This window comes from Pundamilia nyererei, unplaced genomic scaffold, assembly GCF_000239375.1.
Source record: "Pundamilia nyererei isolate P.nyererei 1_Seehausen unplaced genomic scaffold, PunNye1.0 scaffold00093, whole genome shotgun sequence".
Classification (NCBI taxonomy): Eukaryota; Metazoa; Chordata; class Actinopteri; order Cichliformes; family Cichlidae; genus Pundamilia; species Pundamilia nyererei.
This window is the reverse complement of record NW_005187494.1, coordinates 408,396-423,748: the sequence shown is the minus strand read 5'-3', so window position 1 is coordinate 423,748 and position 15,353 is coordinate 408,396. Positions and strand designations below refer to the sequence as shown.

At 43.4% G+C, this 15,353-nt stretch overlaps 1 protein-coding gene across 2 annotated transcripts in view; it reads right to left on the bottom strand.

The window, feature by feature from the left end:
* Window positions 1-191: 191 nt before the first annotated feature.
* The window catches only part of LOC102202800 (MAP7 domain-containing protein 1-like), a 50,011-nt gene continuing 34,849 nt past the window's right edge, over window positions 192-15,353 (bottom strand). Inside the window, exons 6-16 of one of the 2 annotated variants that reach the window (XM_013912577.1) lie at window positions 11,736-11,855; window positions 9,525-9,676; window positions 8,503-8,645; window positions 7,778-8,031; window positions 6,538-6,850; window positions 6,063-6,243; window positions 3,472-3,576; window positions 3,311-3,361; window positions 3,163-3,217; window positions 1,985-2,263; window positions 192-813 (exon numbers count right to left, since the gene is read on the bottom strand). In XM_013912577.1, coding sequence (XP_013768031.1) covers window positions 803-813; window positions 1,985-2,263; window positions 3,163-3,217; window positions 3,311-3,361; window positions 3,472-3,576; window positions 6,063-6,243; window positions 6,538-6,850; window positions 7,778-8,031; window positions 8,503-8,645; window positions 9,525-9,676; window positions 11,736-11,855 — 1,664 coding nt within the window. In that variant the 3' untranslated portion in view covers window positions 192-802. The remainder of the gene's footprint in view (window positions 814-1,984; window positions 2,264-3,162; window positions 3,218-3,310; window positions 3,362-3,471; window positions 3,577-6,062; window positions 6,244-6,537; window positions 6,851-7,777; window positions 8,032-8,502; window positions 8,646-9,524; window positions 9,677-11,735; window positions 11,856-15,353) is intronic. The other variant, XM_013912579.1, reaches the window with a different exon arrangement.

Below are 15,353 nucleotides of genomic sequence, written 5' to 3'. Positions count from 1 at the left end.
GGTTGTTTCTACCATAAGTCAGCACTTTTAAACAAATGATAAAGTCATTGCAAAGATTTTCCCTTCCACTTGCTCCAGAAAGAAAGACAAAAAAGTTACGTTCAAGTCCAGTGTGGCGAGGGCTGTAAATGTCTGTTAGACGAGCGTTTGTGCATCGCCGACAGACGCACACAAACACACGGAGACCTCGCTCCCTTTCATAAAGCTTTATTTCACAGATCCCCCGTAACAGGAGGCCGAGGCAGCCGGGCTCATTATTCATTTACATACACTGTGGCCAGTCCTTACCGATGCTCCCCGTGTTAAATAACTCAATAATTCAAGACAAAAACAGCAAAACACACACGCACACACACAATGCTCAACTTAAGGTAACAATAACAATATCATAGCGACGGTAATAATAACAACCATTGTCAAATATTATGTATTTCCAGGATTTTATACTGCATTTTCTAAAATTTGTTACACAGTCAGTCATCTTTAAGGTGCACCATAAAATCTGCATGTGACGTTTCGGTAAAACTTGACAAAAATGCTGCACCAGAACACGCGGTGAAGACAGAGAATACTTAAGCTTTTTATGGTTTTTTAAATGTTTCAGATGAGTTTGTTTTGTTTTCCCCAGCCAGTTCTGCTCCTCCTTGCTGTCCCGCCGCTGTGGATACCGTGGATGTGGATTCAGCGCAGGTGAACGCTGGTTGTTTTGTTTGGCACGCTGTTTTATAAGCCGCTGTGGTGTGGCATGAATCTCGTAGCTCAAGCAGAGACGAAAGGCGCGTCTTCGTGGATGTGTGGCGACTCACAGGACCTCTGCGGAGGAGGAAAAGAACAAAACCAGAAGCCTGAGTGTGAGTATCGTTCGTTTTATGTTTAATATCTTCGATGAAAATGAGACTCGTTCTTGAAGGGTGCCAGATTGATTTCGGATGTGGGACAAGTTTTCAAAGATTGAAAAATAGGTTTTAGGTCCTAAATCCTGGGATTCTGTTCTGCCATGATCGATCACTGGAGCTTAATCGTCAAATTAATGAATTTCTCTATCTCAATAAATCATGGTCAGTCCTCCAAATGATCTCTGCTTATTGAAATCTTCATTAGTGCCACTGAAGTCGCCTGAGACTGAGCTATTGCTGCAGCCTTGCACGCTCATCTCTGACTTGATCGTTCTTGGTGGAAACCTGGCTGAACAGAGGTGCTGAGATGACGTGCTCCAGCCTGCACTTATCCCAGCACCTCTGGCCCTGTGGCAGGTTTCAGCAGGACGATGCCGCCTAAAGGACCCTAACTAAGACACACCCACTCCACTCCACACTGCTTCAGGAAATCATTCCTCCTGTTCTCCATATAACTGTGCGACAGGTGAACTCACCCTTCACACACATTTCTGTGCAGCTGCTTCTTAGATTTATGTGTAAATATGATTTATTAATGTCATTTGAATGTTTCTCTTGCCCAACCTCAGTCTTCTTTTCTACTCTTCTTTAACTTAACCTCAATTTAATTTCCTCTGGCACATGCTGGCCCAACATGTTCATCAGAGGCGACTGTCATCCAGGAATTCCTCAAAAATAGATCCAGACACTTGTGCAGATGATGTGCATCGCGTTCAGAGAATTCTGTACCTCATATTAAACTCCTTCTATATTCTAATATTCTAATGTTCTTAAGCTAGCAGTGGTTTTATGTCTCACTTCTGCCACACTGGGTTTGGTCCTCGATTCTTATCCGAGGGTGGCGTGTTTTCTTGTAAAGTTTAGCTAATAATGGAGCTGCTGTTACCATGAGAAACATTCTTGTGCAGCTGATTTGTAAAAGTAAACCTACTCCTGCAACAATAACACAGTGTTGTTGGGCAGATACAGAATTGTAGCCTTGTTACATTAGCATGCTAATGTTTACCATATGTTTTAGAGTAGATGGGCAGGACTGATAAGCAGCCACCCTGTTGCTCACATTCCTGTTTGATGTTGTGTTTCTGTACCTGCGACATGCTGAGGCTTCATGGGGCCTGTTTTCATCAAGAAGGGCTCTCCTCCCTCGAACGCCATGATCGGCTCACTCACCAGCCCGCTCTGCTGCTGGCTGGGGTTACTGCTGCCGCCACTGTTGTTCAGTTGAATGATCTCCTCGAAGTCAGTGCCGTTGGCTGAGACGCCGTTTTGGTGCACGGAGGGCTGGACGCCGTTTACAACAACAGGGCTGGAAACGTTTTGTGCTGGGTTGAGCACCGATGCACTGGGGGCCTGCAGGTTTCCAGGAGCTGCAGAGAAATTCGTGGACAAGTAAAGGATATTAACAACCTTTTCAGATGTTTACATAATCAGTGTAACATTTTGGACACATCTACTTATTAAATGCAGCCTTTTCTTTAATATTCTTTAGTCTCTGTCATATGTAAACTGTTAAAATAGCCAAGATCTACCATAATCTCAAATAACAAGATTATTATATGTGCAGCTAATCGCTTTGAGACAAAACTTCATGCTTCCTTTTGCATTAAGAGGTCAAGTTTAGAGAGTTTTTTTCTACTTTTGGTTCTTTATGATTTCTTTGGGTCAGTAAAAGTAGTTTTCCCTAATGATCCAGTTCGGTTGGACATACTGGTGGACATACCGCCCACAAAACATTTCTGCTCATGCCTAAGGTGTCGCAGCTTAGACAAAAGTCCAGTCCTGGAACAGGAAGGGAAGAAGCTGATGCAGGAAACAGATACCGGAGGTTTTTATCAAAGTTTATATCTGCAGGAATCTCCTGCAGGGAAATCTGCCAATGTCTGTGCTTTGTGTCCGGTTACAACAAAGAGGAGGTACACGACAAGCCGAAACAACAGCACACCCTCCCGTGTCACAACAGAAGGAATAAACTGCCTTTTTATAAGGTCATCTCAGGTTTCACCACACTAACCTACTGTGGTGGCATGCACTAGCATTATATTAGCACTCCATTGTCTGGTGGAACCTCAAAGCCAAAGAAAGAATGCCCATTTATTATATACAGTATATTTCCTGGGTTAGTAATAGACCTTTGGGTTGGAAAAGCCCCAGGTGACAATCTCACAAAAGTGGATATAATCTTTGAAAAAGCCAAAGTAGAAACGTGTGAATGAGTATACGTGTTCTTTTGTGACTGATTTAAAGGTTGACGAGGGGTGACGGTTACCTTTACTCGGCTCTGCGTCCTTTCCGTTGACCTGAGGAGACGCTTTGACATCCTTCTGTGATTGCAAAGAGCAGAACAAGACTCGTGTTATTTCACAAAGGCGAGCAAGTGTTCAGTCTGGAGCCTGTTTCGAATGAATCACACCGACCTTATCTCCCGCATCGCTCTTCCGAGTCCTCTTCATGATCTCCTCGAGGCGCTGTGCAGATCAGACAGAGAGATCAGTGCTCTTGTTTTTCAGCTCGACTGTGAACTGTCTGTGACTTTCTGAACTCTCTACAGATGGTATTTTTCTCTCTTTGGCCTCACCTTCTTCCTCTCCAGGCGCTCCTGCTCTTCTTTCTGGAAGTGCTTCTCCCTCTCTATGCGCTGACGCTCGGCCTCCTCGCGGGCTTTTGCTTCAGCTTCCTCCCTCTGAAATAAAGAAGATACAAATATGAAGCAAGTTTAAACGTTTTTCACAGTAAAACTAAAGAAAAAGAAGAATAAGCGTCCCTCCTGCTCTAAATCTTACCAAGTAAAAGTTAAAGGTGACCGAGGGTTCAAAAGGGAATGGGATATTAGCCTAACACTGTCCACACAGCTGTACAACATATTATAGGTACTGTAAAGGTAGATTTAATAAGAAAACTTTAGTTTAAATGTACCTAATAAAGTAACATACAGGTAGAAATAAAAGAGAGGCTATATATGAAGCATATTTTCTTGTATTTACAAAACAATGCACTATGACTTTTTGATGTGACTACAGCTGGAATAAGCTGTGATAATACGGCTGCAGTTTGGGGAGGGCCTCGGAGAGGACTGGCAGTGCCTACTGGGCCGGTAAGATCCCCACTTTCTGAAGACAGCCATGAGAAAGGACATTTTCAAAGCCAAAGCAAAAGCCAGAGTACCCACACAAACTCCATAAAAACTCACGCCAGCCTGACTTCTTTTCACCATCTGACACTTGTCATGTGTGCTGCAATCAGCAATCATATGTTGAGTGAGATGGGGCTCCTTACGCCATTAAAAAACATGCAACTGAAACCAACTGACCACCAGGGGGCAGCACCTGCTCAGCGTGGTCTGCAGGTCTGCAGCCTTCAGGTCTGACCTCATATTATTTAACCCCCATTACATACTTGACTGGATATTTAAACACACATATGTTTAAAATGCAGCAGTGAAAACAACACAAGGTGTCGTGAGGTGCAGCCAGCTGTTTTTTAAATCTTGCCTGCATCTTCCCCAAGCCCTGAGCATTTTCAGAGCATTTAGCTGAACACTTGAGCGAAATGACCTCTAAAAAAATATGAGGCCACTCCACTGTGAAGCAAGCTCGCTGTCAGGGTGGAACAATGGCCTGATTGAGAGGAGCAGGGGAGTCGAGACGAGCTGAGTGCTTCAGGCATGGCGCGCACTGACGCTGCTTATCCAGAGCCGAGCGAACGAGACAGAGGCAGCACAGGCCCGTCGCTACCCTCCACCATCACAATGGCTCCCTCATCGCCATTATGGAGGTCACCAGCTGGAATGTGCCCACAGCACACAAGGGCCCTCTGACTGTTAGTGCTCATGAGTGACAGCAGCACATACTCATACTCTTTAATCTGCCCAGATGCCAGACAGTCACAGAGGCTGATGCTTGGGCTCACAGCAGCACAGTTTCCTGCACATTAATCTGCCCAGATGGTAAATGGGCTTACTGCATGTGGGGATCACTGGGATTCATGGTGGTTAATGGAAAATTAAAGTGGGGTTTCACAGCAAAGGGTATTTACAGTGGAGTTGATGATCTGTCAGGAACGGGTGTCTGATTCTCACTGGATTACCACAAACACGCCGAAGGGGTTAAAGGATAATTCTGGTTTATTTCAACGAAGTGTATTTCCCACTAATGTGGCCATTGTAGCTCTGTGGGTCACTCTGGATGTATACTATAAAAATGTTCTGATGTTTCAGAACATTATGGCCCAAGTCCATGGAAGCTCGTTTCAACCAGTGATCTCAAAATTTCAACTGACACAATAACTTGAAATTTTGAGTTATTACTTCAAAAATTTGGGACAAACACCCAAAACTTTTGGAAACAAGCTTCCATACATCCAGTAGACTTCCATACTTTCCCCTTTGACTTTTCTCAGTAATTATGCCTCTGAGCATTTAAAATTAGGGAGAGAAGAGCTCTCAATCAGACTGCACAGCACTGAGATTTTTTAATTTATTGCCTTATTGCTTTTCGATCAGCTTCTAAGTTTCTCTTTTTGCACTGTGATGCTTATTTCCTCATGAACACCCCACCTAACACTTTATTTTTTGCCCATCATGTTAAAGCTTTGTTCTGCACCTAACTCGCACATCCCTGCCTTCTCTCCTCATGTCCTCTGGCTTTTTCCTTTTTCATTAAGTCGCACCTTCTCATTTCCTTTGCCCTACTGCCTGTGACCTGAAAATCAATCTCAGAAAGGATGTCTTGAAATCCTTGAATGTATGTGGAGGACAGAGGGGAGAGGAGGCTTGCAGGAGGAGCCATAATCGAGGATGCACAAGTGGATCCTTTGCACCCTTCAAAGTATGAAGAAACAGCTCAATGCTGAAGGCAGACAAGAGACCTCAAGAGAAGTGGTCAACTTTGGCCCATGTGTGCATTTTATCATATTACGGTTATCATGGTGTGATGGAAGGCAACTCGAATCATTGTTCCCCTCCTGAAGCCTTTGTGTGGACTAAATGAAATGTACTGAAGCATATTTATACCAGAATCTATTAATTTTTTTACTGACTTAGCTTAAAGCCCGGGACTAAACCACCATTAAACCCAGCGTTCCTACCTCCTGGACTCATGTATGCACTGGTCTTATTCAAGTTGGAATGACATAATCTGCAGCATCTTAATAACTCCTGTCATCACCCACCTGTCTCTGCAGCCTCTCGTTCTCCTCCTGCTCGACCTTCGCTCTCTCCTGCGCCTCCTTCTCCTCCTGAGCTCTCCTGGCTTCGTCTCTCAGGCGCTGCTGCTCGGCCATGAAGCGAGCCTCCTCCTCCCTGCGCTTCCTCTCCTCTGCCTCCCGGGCCCTTGCCTCCTCCTGCAGGATCCTGAGGAGAAGGTTCTGCGTTACAAGCTGCATTCGCATCAGCGGTCTGTGGCGCCCTCTCCTAAATAATATCTTTTTTGAACGTGTGCCTGAGATGATGCATTTTATTATGTTGTAGGTTTGCTGACGCTTTAATGTTTTGTTTACTAGTGAGTGTTTATTTGGGTTTAGATCACAGCACAATGTTAAGTGTTTATCCAAAATCTGCCTTACAAACTCAGGAAAACATGGTCTGTCATGCATTGTGTTATCATATTTTATGAGGCACACAGTCTGTGTGGACAGCAGGTCTCACTTCTTCTTTTGCTCCTGCTCCAGACGCTCCTGCTCCTCTCTCTCCCGTTGCTCTCGGGCTTGTCTGCGTTTCTCTGCGAGGACGCGAGCGGCCTCCTCTGGGTCGTTAGTGCCTGCCGACGGCCTGCTGCTGGCCGGTGCGGCCGGGGTGGAGGCGGCAGCAGGTGCAGGAGAAGGAGCGGGATTGCTGACGGTGGTCGCCGCAGGTTCTACGCTCGGTACAGTTGGAGACGCTGCTGATACGACCGGCGGGCCGGGAGAAAGAGGAGTGGCCGGTGCGGAGGACACCACGATGGCAGGAACGTTACCCGGGGCTGATAGAGAGGCGAGAAAGAGACGTTTTAACAGTAAGGTCTGATTTAGCATTTAATCAATTTTAAAGCTTCCAGTGTTATAAAGGAAGCCACACAGCGCAGATCACAGCGACAGCGTGAAAAGACATTTTGTCAGACACCATGAGCGAGTACGTCAATCACGCCTCACCGCTTTCCTCCTCTTTAAACAAAAGAGCAGCTTCAACATGACGGCGTACTGACAGTCCTCTCCAGACATTTTCTAGATCTATGGTTGTTTCTGTGATTTACACACATCTTATTTGTCACCACAAAGCTGAATCACGTTCTATCACAAAGCTGAATTTAAAGATGGCTGCATGTTTCAGCTTCTGTTTTCTTTATCGTTTTCACTGAATAGATGCAATCGGGAATGAAGGAATTATAGATTTGCCTACAAATTGAGCATGACTTGGATGCTTCAATCAGAAATGCACATTAAAACTTCTTATTAACATCCTCCTGGATGCAGGCTTGAGCATTTGATTTCGACAGGACATCGGTGAACACTCTAGGGTGAGGATTGTGGTTTTATTTTTGCCCGCTGGAAAGCAAAAGTCCTAAAACGTCTGTTTGGTCCAGTTAACTAAAAATATTTGGGGTTTTTTTAAAACAAGTGGTGAATAGATCACCTGTTACATACTGTACGTCAAGAGGTTATAGAACCAGATATTACAGATATGAATTATTAGTTTTCTGCTGCACGTTTCACTGAAGAGTCACAAAACTGTCACTAAATTAATCGTCAAGTTCAGTTCCTGATGCATTCAGGTCACTGTAAGCTGAGCTTTCACACGCACACACACACACACACACACACACACACACACACACACTACTGCTTGGTGAATGTCAGCCAAAACCTCCAGGTCACCTTGAAGCCACAGACATCATCAGCGTGATACCCACACTCACTCTTTTTCTCCTCTGAAGTGTCGGGCTGCTGGGGTTCGTGGCCCGTTTCCACGGTGACAGCAGAAACCGCCTGGGGCTGCACTCTGGCAGGCGTCTGGGCCCGTTTCGGTCGGGTCTTGATGCCGGGAGGAGGAGGCGTTTTCTTGCCCGAGGCGGTCTTCGCGGCACCTGTTGCTGGCACCAGCGGGGACAGGGGGCGACTTTTGGGGGCGGCAGGTGACGGAGGTCTGTTTTTGGGCCTCAGGGTGCTGAGGAGCAGACAGGAGGTGAAATATGAGCAGAACGAGTACCAGAGATGAGAGAGAGGGGAGAAACGACATTTCAGATCAGTGCAGGAAAAGGTAAAAAGGTTCCCAGCGCTCTACATAAAAAAACAAAACTAGGTCATGTGGAAGTTGGGAGTGACTCGATGTGAAACTCCACATTCAGCTGTCATGAATCTCTGCAGAGAGCCGTCATTTCCTCCTGTGATCATTCAGGAGGAAAACCCGATTCTGTCTGAGAACTCCAAGTCTCACTCTAACAGACCTGCTGCTAGAGTCCAGCAGCGTCTCTTTTAAACGTTAGGTTACTCCACCTTCGACCATCTGCCACACATTAATCTGCTCCAAGGCTAAAGCAGTCTATCTCCCAGCTTCTCGCCTAAATTAACACAGAGTTAATTAACCGTTTGTTTAATAAACCACATCTGATGTAAAGCAGGTAATCTGCTGCGATACCTGGTCTCTGGCCTGGATCTCTGGATCGTGGTCGTAGGCGATGCCGTCTGTCTTTTCTTCTGCACTTTCTCTTTTGTGAGAGCGCTCTTCTCTTTTTCATTCTCTCGCTCTTTGTCCTTCTTCTCTTTCTTCTTTTTATCCACCTTGAAGGAAGAGATGAGACAAATAACCAGTTTTTACCTTATTATATAATCGTGTAATTTAAAGCCTGCTGGAGCTGGAAAATGAAACCCAGTTCATTATAGCTGCAGTCTTCTGAATGTTATTAGGTATAATACTTTTCATAAGGTTTGTGTGTGATTCATGCTGTGTGCTGTAGAAAGACTCAACAATAGACTCAGTCACCTTTTTCCAATTTGCTTTCCCCTGTTTGGGTTTGTTCGTTATTTGTTAAGTTGGATTTGTTATTCAAGGTTTTCTCTGCATGTAATTTTTGGCACCATCCAGTGATGTTTTTATAAAAGGAAGTTTTGTTATTTCTGGGCTTCATTTACCATCCATGTTCATCGAATTACCTCCTGGACAAAAAATGTCTCGTTAGCTGTTGTTTTTATGGCATTAACTGGAGCGTTAAAATTAATTTTACTCCACTGAAAACTAACTAAAACTTTTACTACTCTGTGTACTCTGTACAAGCTATTTTAGCTCCTCCCCCTTTAAGCCAACTGCCTTCTGACTGGCTGCCCCTCACAAGTAGAATGCTTAAGCAGATGGTGGGTGTGGCCTCTATGGCTGAGATGACCATAATAGGGCTGTCACTCCTGTCACTCATCATTCGAATCCTAGAGTGGAAAATTCTGTCTGAAGATGATGACTAGTGACCTCTGACCTGATCTGAAACTTTGGTCCATTATGACAGTTTTGTTACGATGAACAACACACAACAATTATTTATATGAAGTATTGATTAGAATATGATTAATCCTGATGCAGATTTCTGTTACCATAGCAGGACATCAGGGCTACTTAGTGAAAATGATAATATACTCAAAAACTGTTTAATCCTAATCACGCTCTCCTACCGGGGTGGAGTTTCGGCGGCGTTGGCGCTGGGTGATGTCCGGCGTGCTGGCCGAGGAGACCCTCCAGCGCTCTGCGGTGTTCTGGTGCGGGTGATGATGGGAGCAGGCGTTCAGCGGGCTGGCCGAGGCTGAACGGGAGCAGTGGTGAGAGTCTGAGTGACAAACAAACATGCAGAGAGCGGCAGCAGGGCCGAGGTCACACACACATACAAACACACACCATGCGGGGTGGTAAAAACCCCACGGTGAGGCCACACGGCGAACACGACATGCTGACCCTGCTGACCGACAAAGTGACGGAAGCCGAGCTGAAGGTGACGGATTGATCACACTCAAAACACAATCAAATTTTATTGCTTTCCATTGTAGCTTTATATTTAATTAAAGCATCTTTGCACTTTATAAGACAACACTAGCTCGAGCTACATTTCGCCTCATCAACACTGAATATGAGTTTTACTTAAAAATAGAACAAAATTCTGAAAAAGTAATAGAAATGCACAGATGATGGAGGCCATGTCTTAAAGCTCATGTCTTCCAGAAGGTTTTGAACAATGACACATGTTTGGTAGTTTTGCATCTGTACACCAAGTCAGTGGACTTTAAATCAACCAACCCAGATGTGAGCCAAGTGCAGACTTTCAGCTTTAATTAAAGACATTTAATAAAACTAACTGTCAAGCAATTACTGCCATTTTTATAAGTAGTCCTTCATTTCCAGAGGTTCAAAAGTACGTAGAAAAACTCACTTATGTTTAAATAGAAGGATCATATCCTGGTTGTTTGACTTCGGTGGTGTACAGAGGGGAAATTACAAACTGTCTCTGTCCAAAACCCTGTGGACCAAACTGTGTGACCAAAAGCTCCAGAAAGAAAACAATAAATGTCAGGTTCAGATCACAGAATATATCTTTTCTGTCACTGTGTCCGATTAGGTGAATGTTACATCATAAATTAATGTTGATCTCCAACCAATCGTAGCTTGGCTCTCATGTCATGTTACTGGGCAGAAAAAAAAGGGACAAACAAACTAAATAAACAATTATGCAACAAGTGACAGATACTGGCAGTCACATAAATATCGCAAGAGAGGCGAGTTTGCTTTTTACTTCACTTTGTTTAAGTACCTACTTACAAAACTATTACTATCTCTTATGTTAATGGGTTGGTTTTTAACGGGTCTTTTGTCCATGAAAAGGCTGCTTTTAGTATTTTTCTTTTGCCCCCCCAGAGCCTTCTTTACAGCATACCTCTCGTTCTCAATCTAACAAAATGGTAATTGGAATCTCACAGGAATTATCTAAAATATCTATAAAAAGTTGTTATGTTAACTTCTTTTTACTGAGAAGTATCAGAATAGAGCTCTCTAAAATAAATTTGTTCTATTTATTTTTTACTTTAATATCATGAACTACTGTATAGTAACATCTGTGGTGTTATGGGTCAATTTTAACCCATGTTTTCAATTCCATGCATAGCTCGTATTCATATCAAATCAGATTATGTAGTATTTGCCTGGATTGCTGGACATGTATCGCCATAAGGAGCATTTTCCTTGGGGCAAAATCTTCACCCACTGTCACCTCAGGCTCTGGGTTGACCTTCCGTGAAATGAGCTGCACACATCTTTCCCATACATCCCTGATGGGAGCAAGCTCATCAGATAGCGCTTTAGTATCTCTGTTGTAAAATCTGCTGATATTATTCAAAAGTCTGAAGTAACATTGTTGCCTGGAAAATAGTTCTGCCTGTCGATGTGTCCCAGAGACTGTCAGTGATCTTGTTGCTTGCTGTGTTCACTGCAGCACACTCCAAGCTATGGCAAGGATTAAAAACAATCTAACAGCTTTGTGTTTTGTTGGCACTGGTTGACATGAAGGGATTTACGACCTCATCATCGTTCATTTTTCTGTCTGTATCATTCAGATTGAGAAGTTTTTGCGATGATATTGTGTAGAACTCGGCATGAATGTACCACGAAGTAAACCAAAGCACAGTTTAGGACAAACATACCACATGCTCCACAAAGGATAAAAAAGAACAGGGGAAGATTAGGATCTTATTCCGTTTTGTTTGATTCACAGCAAACAAACTCTTTCCCTTTTATGAAAGGAATGAAAAAAATCACTACAGACAATAAGACGTGTGTTCACAGAATCAGAGGTTAAGCAGAGTAAGGGTAGAAAGGTATAGCAGGTGTCTTACACTCACGAGAGTCGCTGTTGTTGAGGAGGGTGGCGGCGCTGCGGCTGCGGGCCAGGAAGGACAGCGTCGGCGTCATGAGCCGCTCCACGATCCGGCTCTCCCACGGGCTGAGGCGCAGGCTGCGGGCTGACACAAGAGGGCGCTGTCAGTGTCGAGTTAGTGTTACAGCAGATACTCCTCTTACACACTAAAAAACCTCCCACTTTACACTTTCACGCACACTCACACACCCTCTCTACATCCGATGCAGAGTGGAGTTTTTATGCTGCATTCGTGTGCTGCTGAAAACCTCACGAAAACACACACATGAAGCCGGATGAGGAAATGTTACCTGGTTATGATGTAAACACCTGTAAATAAACACCTTCATCGTGTGTTTATTTAGCCAGACAAACCCTCAGACCGTCAATGTGTTTGTGTCTTCAGGGTTTGAATTCTCAGACAGGAATAAAATGCAGATTAGTCCACAGGATTTTACACGAGTTTCCACCTGCACCTGAATGCACGATCAGCTATGGAAACATTTCTGGGAAGCATCAACGCTCACTGGTTGATTCGAATATCAGCAGGTGGAACCAAGAAATTAAATATGATTAAAATTCAATTTTTATTTGATTTATAAATACTTTATTCCAAATCGCTTTGTACAATAAAATCAGTTCTTTTTGTTGGGGTTTGGTTCCCAGCATCCTGTGAGTCAAAAGCTCTGTATGATATCAAACAGGCATATTATTTACACGATCACCTGCACACACACCTATAAGCGAGTGCAGAAGCCCCACCCACCTGCTGTTCAAACCTTTGGTTTGCAACAGGCAGCCAATCAGAGAACGTTCTCCAAAGAGTAGATAATAATGGATAAACTGGAGGCCTAAGAATTAATATATGATTTAAAGGTAAAACTTCAACAGGAAGAAATAGAGCAACTGTAGGAACTATTTTCAACAGCGGATTAATACTCATTTGGTGTTCTGGAGGGAATAGTTTGTGGCAGCACTCTGACGGTAAAAAAAACTGCATGTCACGGAGATTTTGAGCAACAATGGAGCCCCATAAAGCAGTTTATTCATGGGATTTGTGAACAATAGGAAAAATAGGAAATCCCCAGACTCCTGAGCTCAGTGCTTCTTTAGCTCTGACCGCTGAGGTTTAACTCATCCAGTGAGTCTTACTGCTGCTGAGAAATGTTTGGTCAAACTCCAGCCTGCCTTTCAGACATGATGAGACTCAACACTGAAGAGAAGTCGTACAGGATGAACGCCTGAACATGTTGTGCACAAAGACATCAAATATTAAAAAAAACAAAACCCACACACACAGAGGAGTGTCCCCAGCTCATTTTTACGACTTACCACTCAAAAACAAAATCAGGTAAGACCCACTTTGGCCATTTACACGACCCCACACTAACTGCTAAGAGCCCTCAGAGTTTTCTGGGTTCTGTGCTGTTTGTCCTGCAAGCACAAACGCACTCCTCCGACCTGAACATGGCTCTGCGTGCTTCTTTAGCGAGTCTCATGTGATAAAGGGTCAGTGTGCAACAACAGGAGGATATAATCCAACAGATTGTAATAAAGGGTGGGAGAAAGAAAGAATAAATGGCACTCACAGGAGCGCACGTACACGTGGTTTGAGTCAAGGTTTGACGATAAAGATGTATACAGATAACTGGGTGTGCATTTTAATACATACAGAACAAAGTAAAACTGGGCGGTGTATGTATACGCTGAAACTAAAACAGCAAACATTGAATACAACATTTTTAATGATTTATAGATTATAGATAATGATGATTTACAATATTTAAAGCAGTAAACAGTGTGGCGTTAAAGCACCAATAACAACAATCGAATTATCTAATCAGTTACATAATGACAATTTCTACTATTAATGTTAACATTTTAACATTTAGCCCTCCTTGCTTCTTAGATGGTTTTCTTTCTAATCCATGCAGCATATTGTAAGAAAAACAATGTATTTTTAGTATTTATCTAAATGACTAACACATATTATTACACTGTACCAAAATGTAGATCTCTAGAACATTTATTTTTTCAGCATGCTGCTGCTAATTAAAGAGGTCTGAGAGGAAACTAGACTCTTGTCAGGGTCAGGTGAGAAATGTAAAGAAGCAGGACGAAGCATTAAGCTTGTGCTCGTTAGCCACGAGTGTGGTAAATGTATCTGTTTTTCCTGGAGCTAAGCTTTAAGTAGTTTTTCCACAATAAATAAAAGATGAATATACTCTGTATTTTCCCTGGCTTAAACTCAGCTGTTTTTCCAGAGAACTTTCTGTGAATAGTATTATTAAACTAAAAGAAACTGAAGTAAAACCACAGCCTTAAAAACATGATGCCACATTTAACAAATGACAGAAGAAAGCAGAACTCGTACTTTCACTTCTACCAGCTTGGTAATTCGATATTGTTATTGTCTCAATAACATCACGTACTGGTGTCAAACATGCAGACCGGGGGCCAAAAACAGCTCAGCAAACTGTATCATTTAAGTGTGAAAACTGGAGTAAACCCCTTAGTTACTGTTACTTTTCAATAATGGTAAAAAAAACATGGTAAGCCTTTTGTGGTGATGCCAACCCGAATACTCAACAGTGGAAATGTCTGAAAGGTTAAAAGTATTTTTAGATATAGATACGTTGTTTTTATGGTTCATTATTAAATGAGAAAAGCTGGGTGAAATACTTTCTGTTGTCAGTTGTTTAAATGTAAAAAGTGGTAACTTTAATTTAAGCTTTTTTGGCTACTGTTAAAAAACCTGGGAAAAAATTAAAGATTTAAGCAAACGCTTTTAGGTTCGGTCCACTCGAGATGAAATTAGGCTGCACATCACACCCAGGATCTAAAATGAGTTTGACAGTCTTGCTTTCACTGTTTGGTCCAAAACCCCACAGACAGACAGAGTCTCGCTGTGACGTCCGTCAATTTACGACAGCTGGTCGGGTTTTTGGCGACTTCCTGTCTGTTGTCCGGTAATTTTAACCAACAACATGCTTTTTATAGAAGCGTCCATGTGTGACGATGAAGTTCAGATTCTTTTCATTCCTCTGTTTTAACGACACACACCAGCCAGAGTGTGAGACACCTCACCTACAGACAAACACCACATGTACACGAGGGTCTGTGTGATCAGAGCTGCTACGACTCATTTAAGATGCCGCCACTCTTAAACCTCCACCGTAAAGGCATTCACCTCTGCTGCACCCAGGACAGATCCTTCTCACAGCATGTTTTATGACAAACTGATAACCCGACTACCTCCTGTTGCTAAGCAACAGTGTTTTCCCTCCTCCTCTTCCTTCTCCAATGCGGCAAAGGGAGGCTGAGCTGCCGCCTGCTGATCGACCGTTCACCTCGAGGTACCTGCATCTGTAAACGTCACCATCCCGCCACCCTCTGCAAACTGGCCCAGAGACAGCAGCTCTGCTATCGACCGTCCTTTCATGTGCCTGCAGTATCGGAGTGTCTGTATTAGTGATGATCAAGCACAAAATCTGAATCTGTATTGTGTTCGCAAGCGAGCCGATAACCGAGCTGGTGATTGCACCGTGGGTGATACGATCAATAATAACACGTCATGAGGCGTGACGAAATGAGATGAAGACAG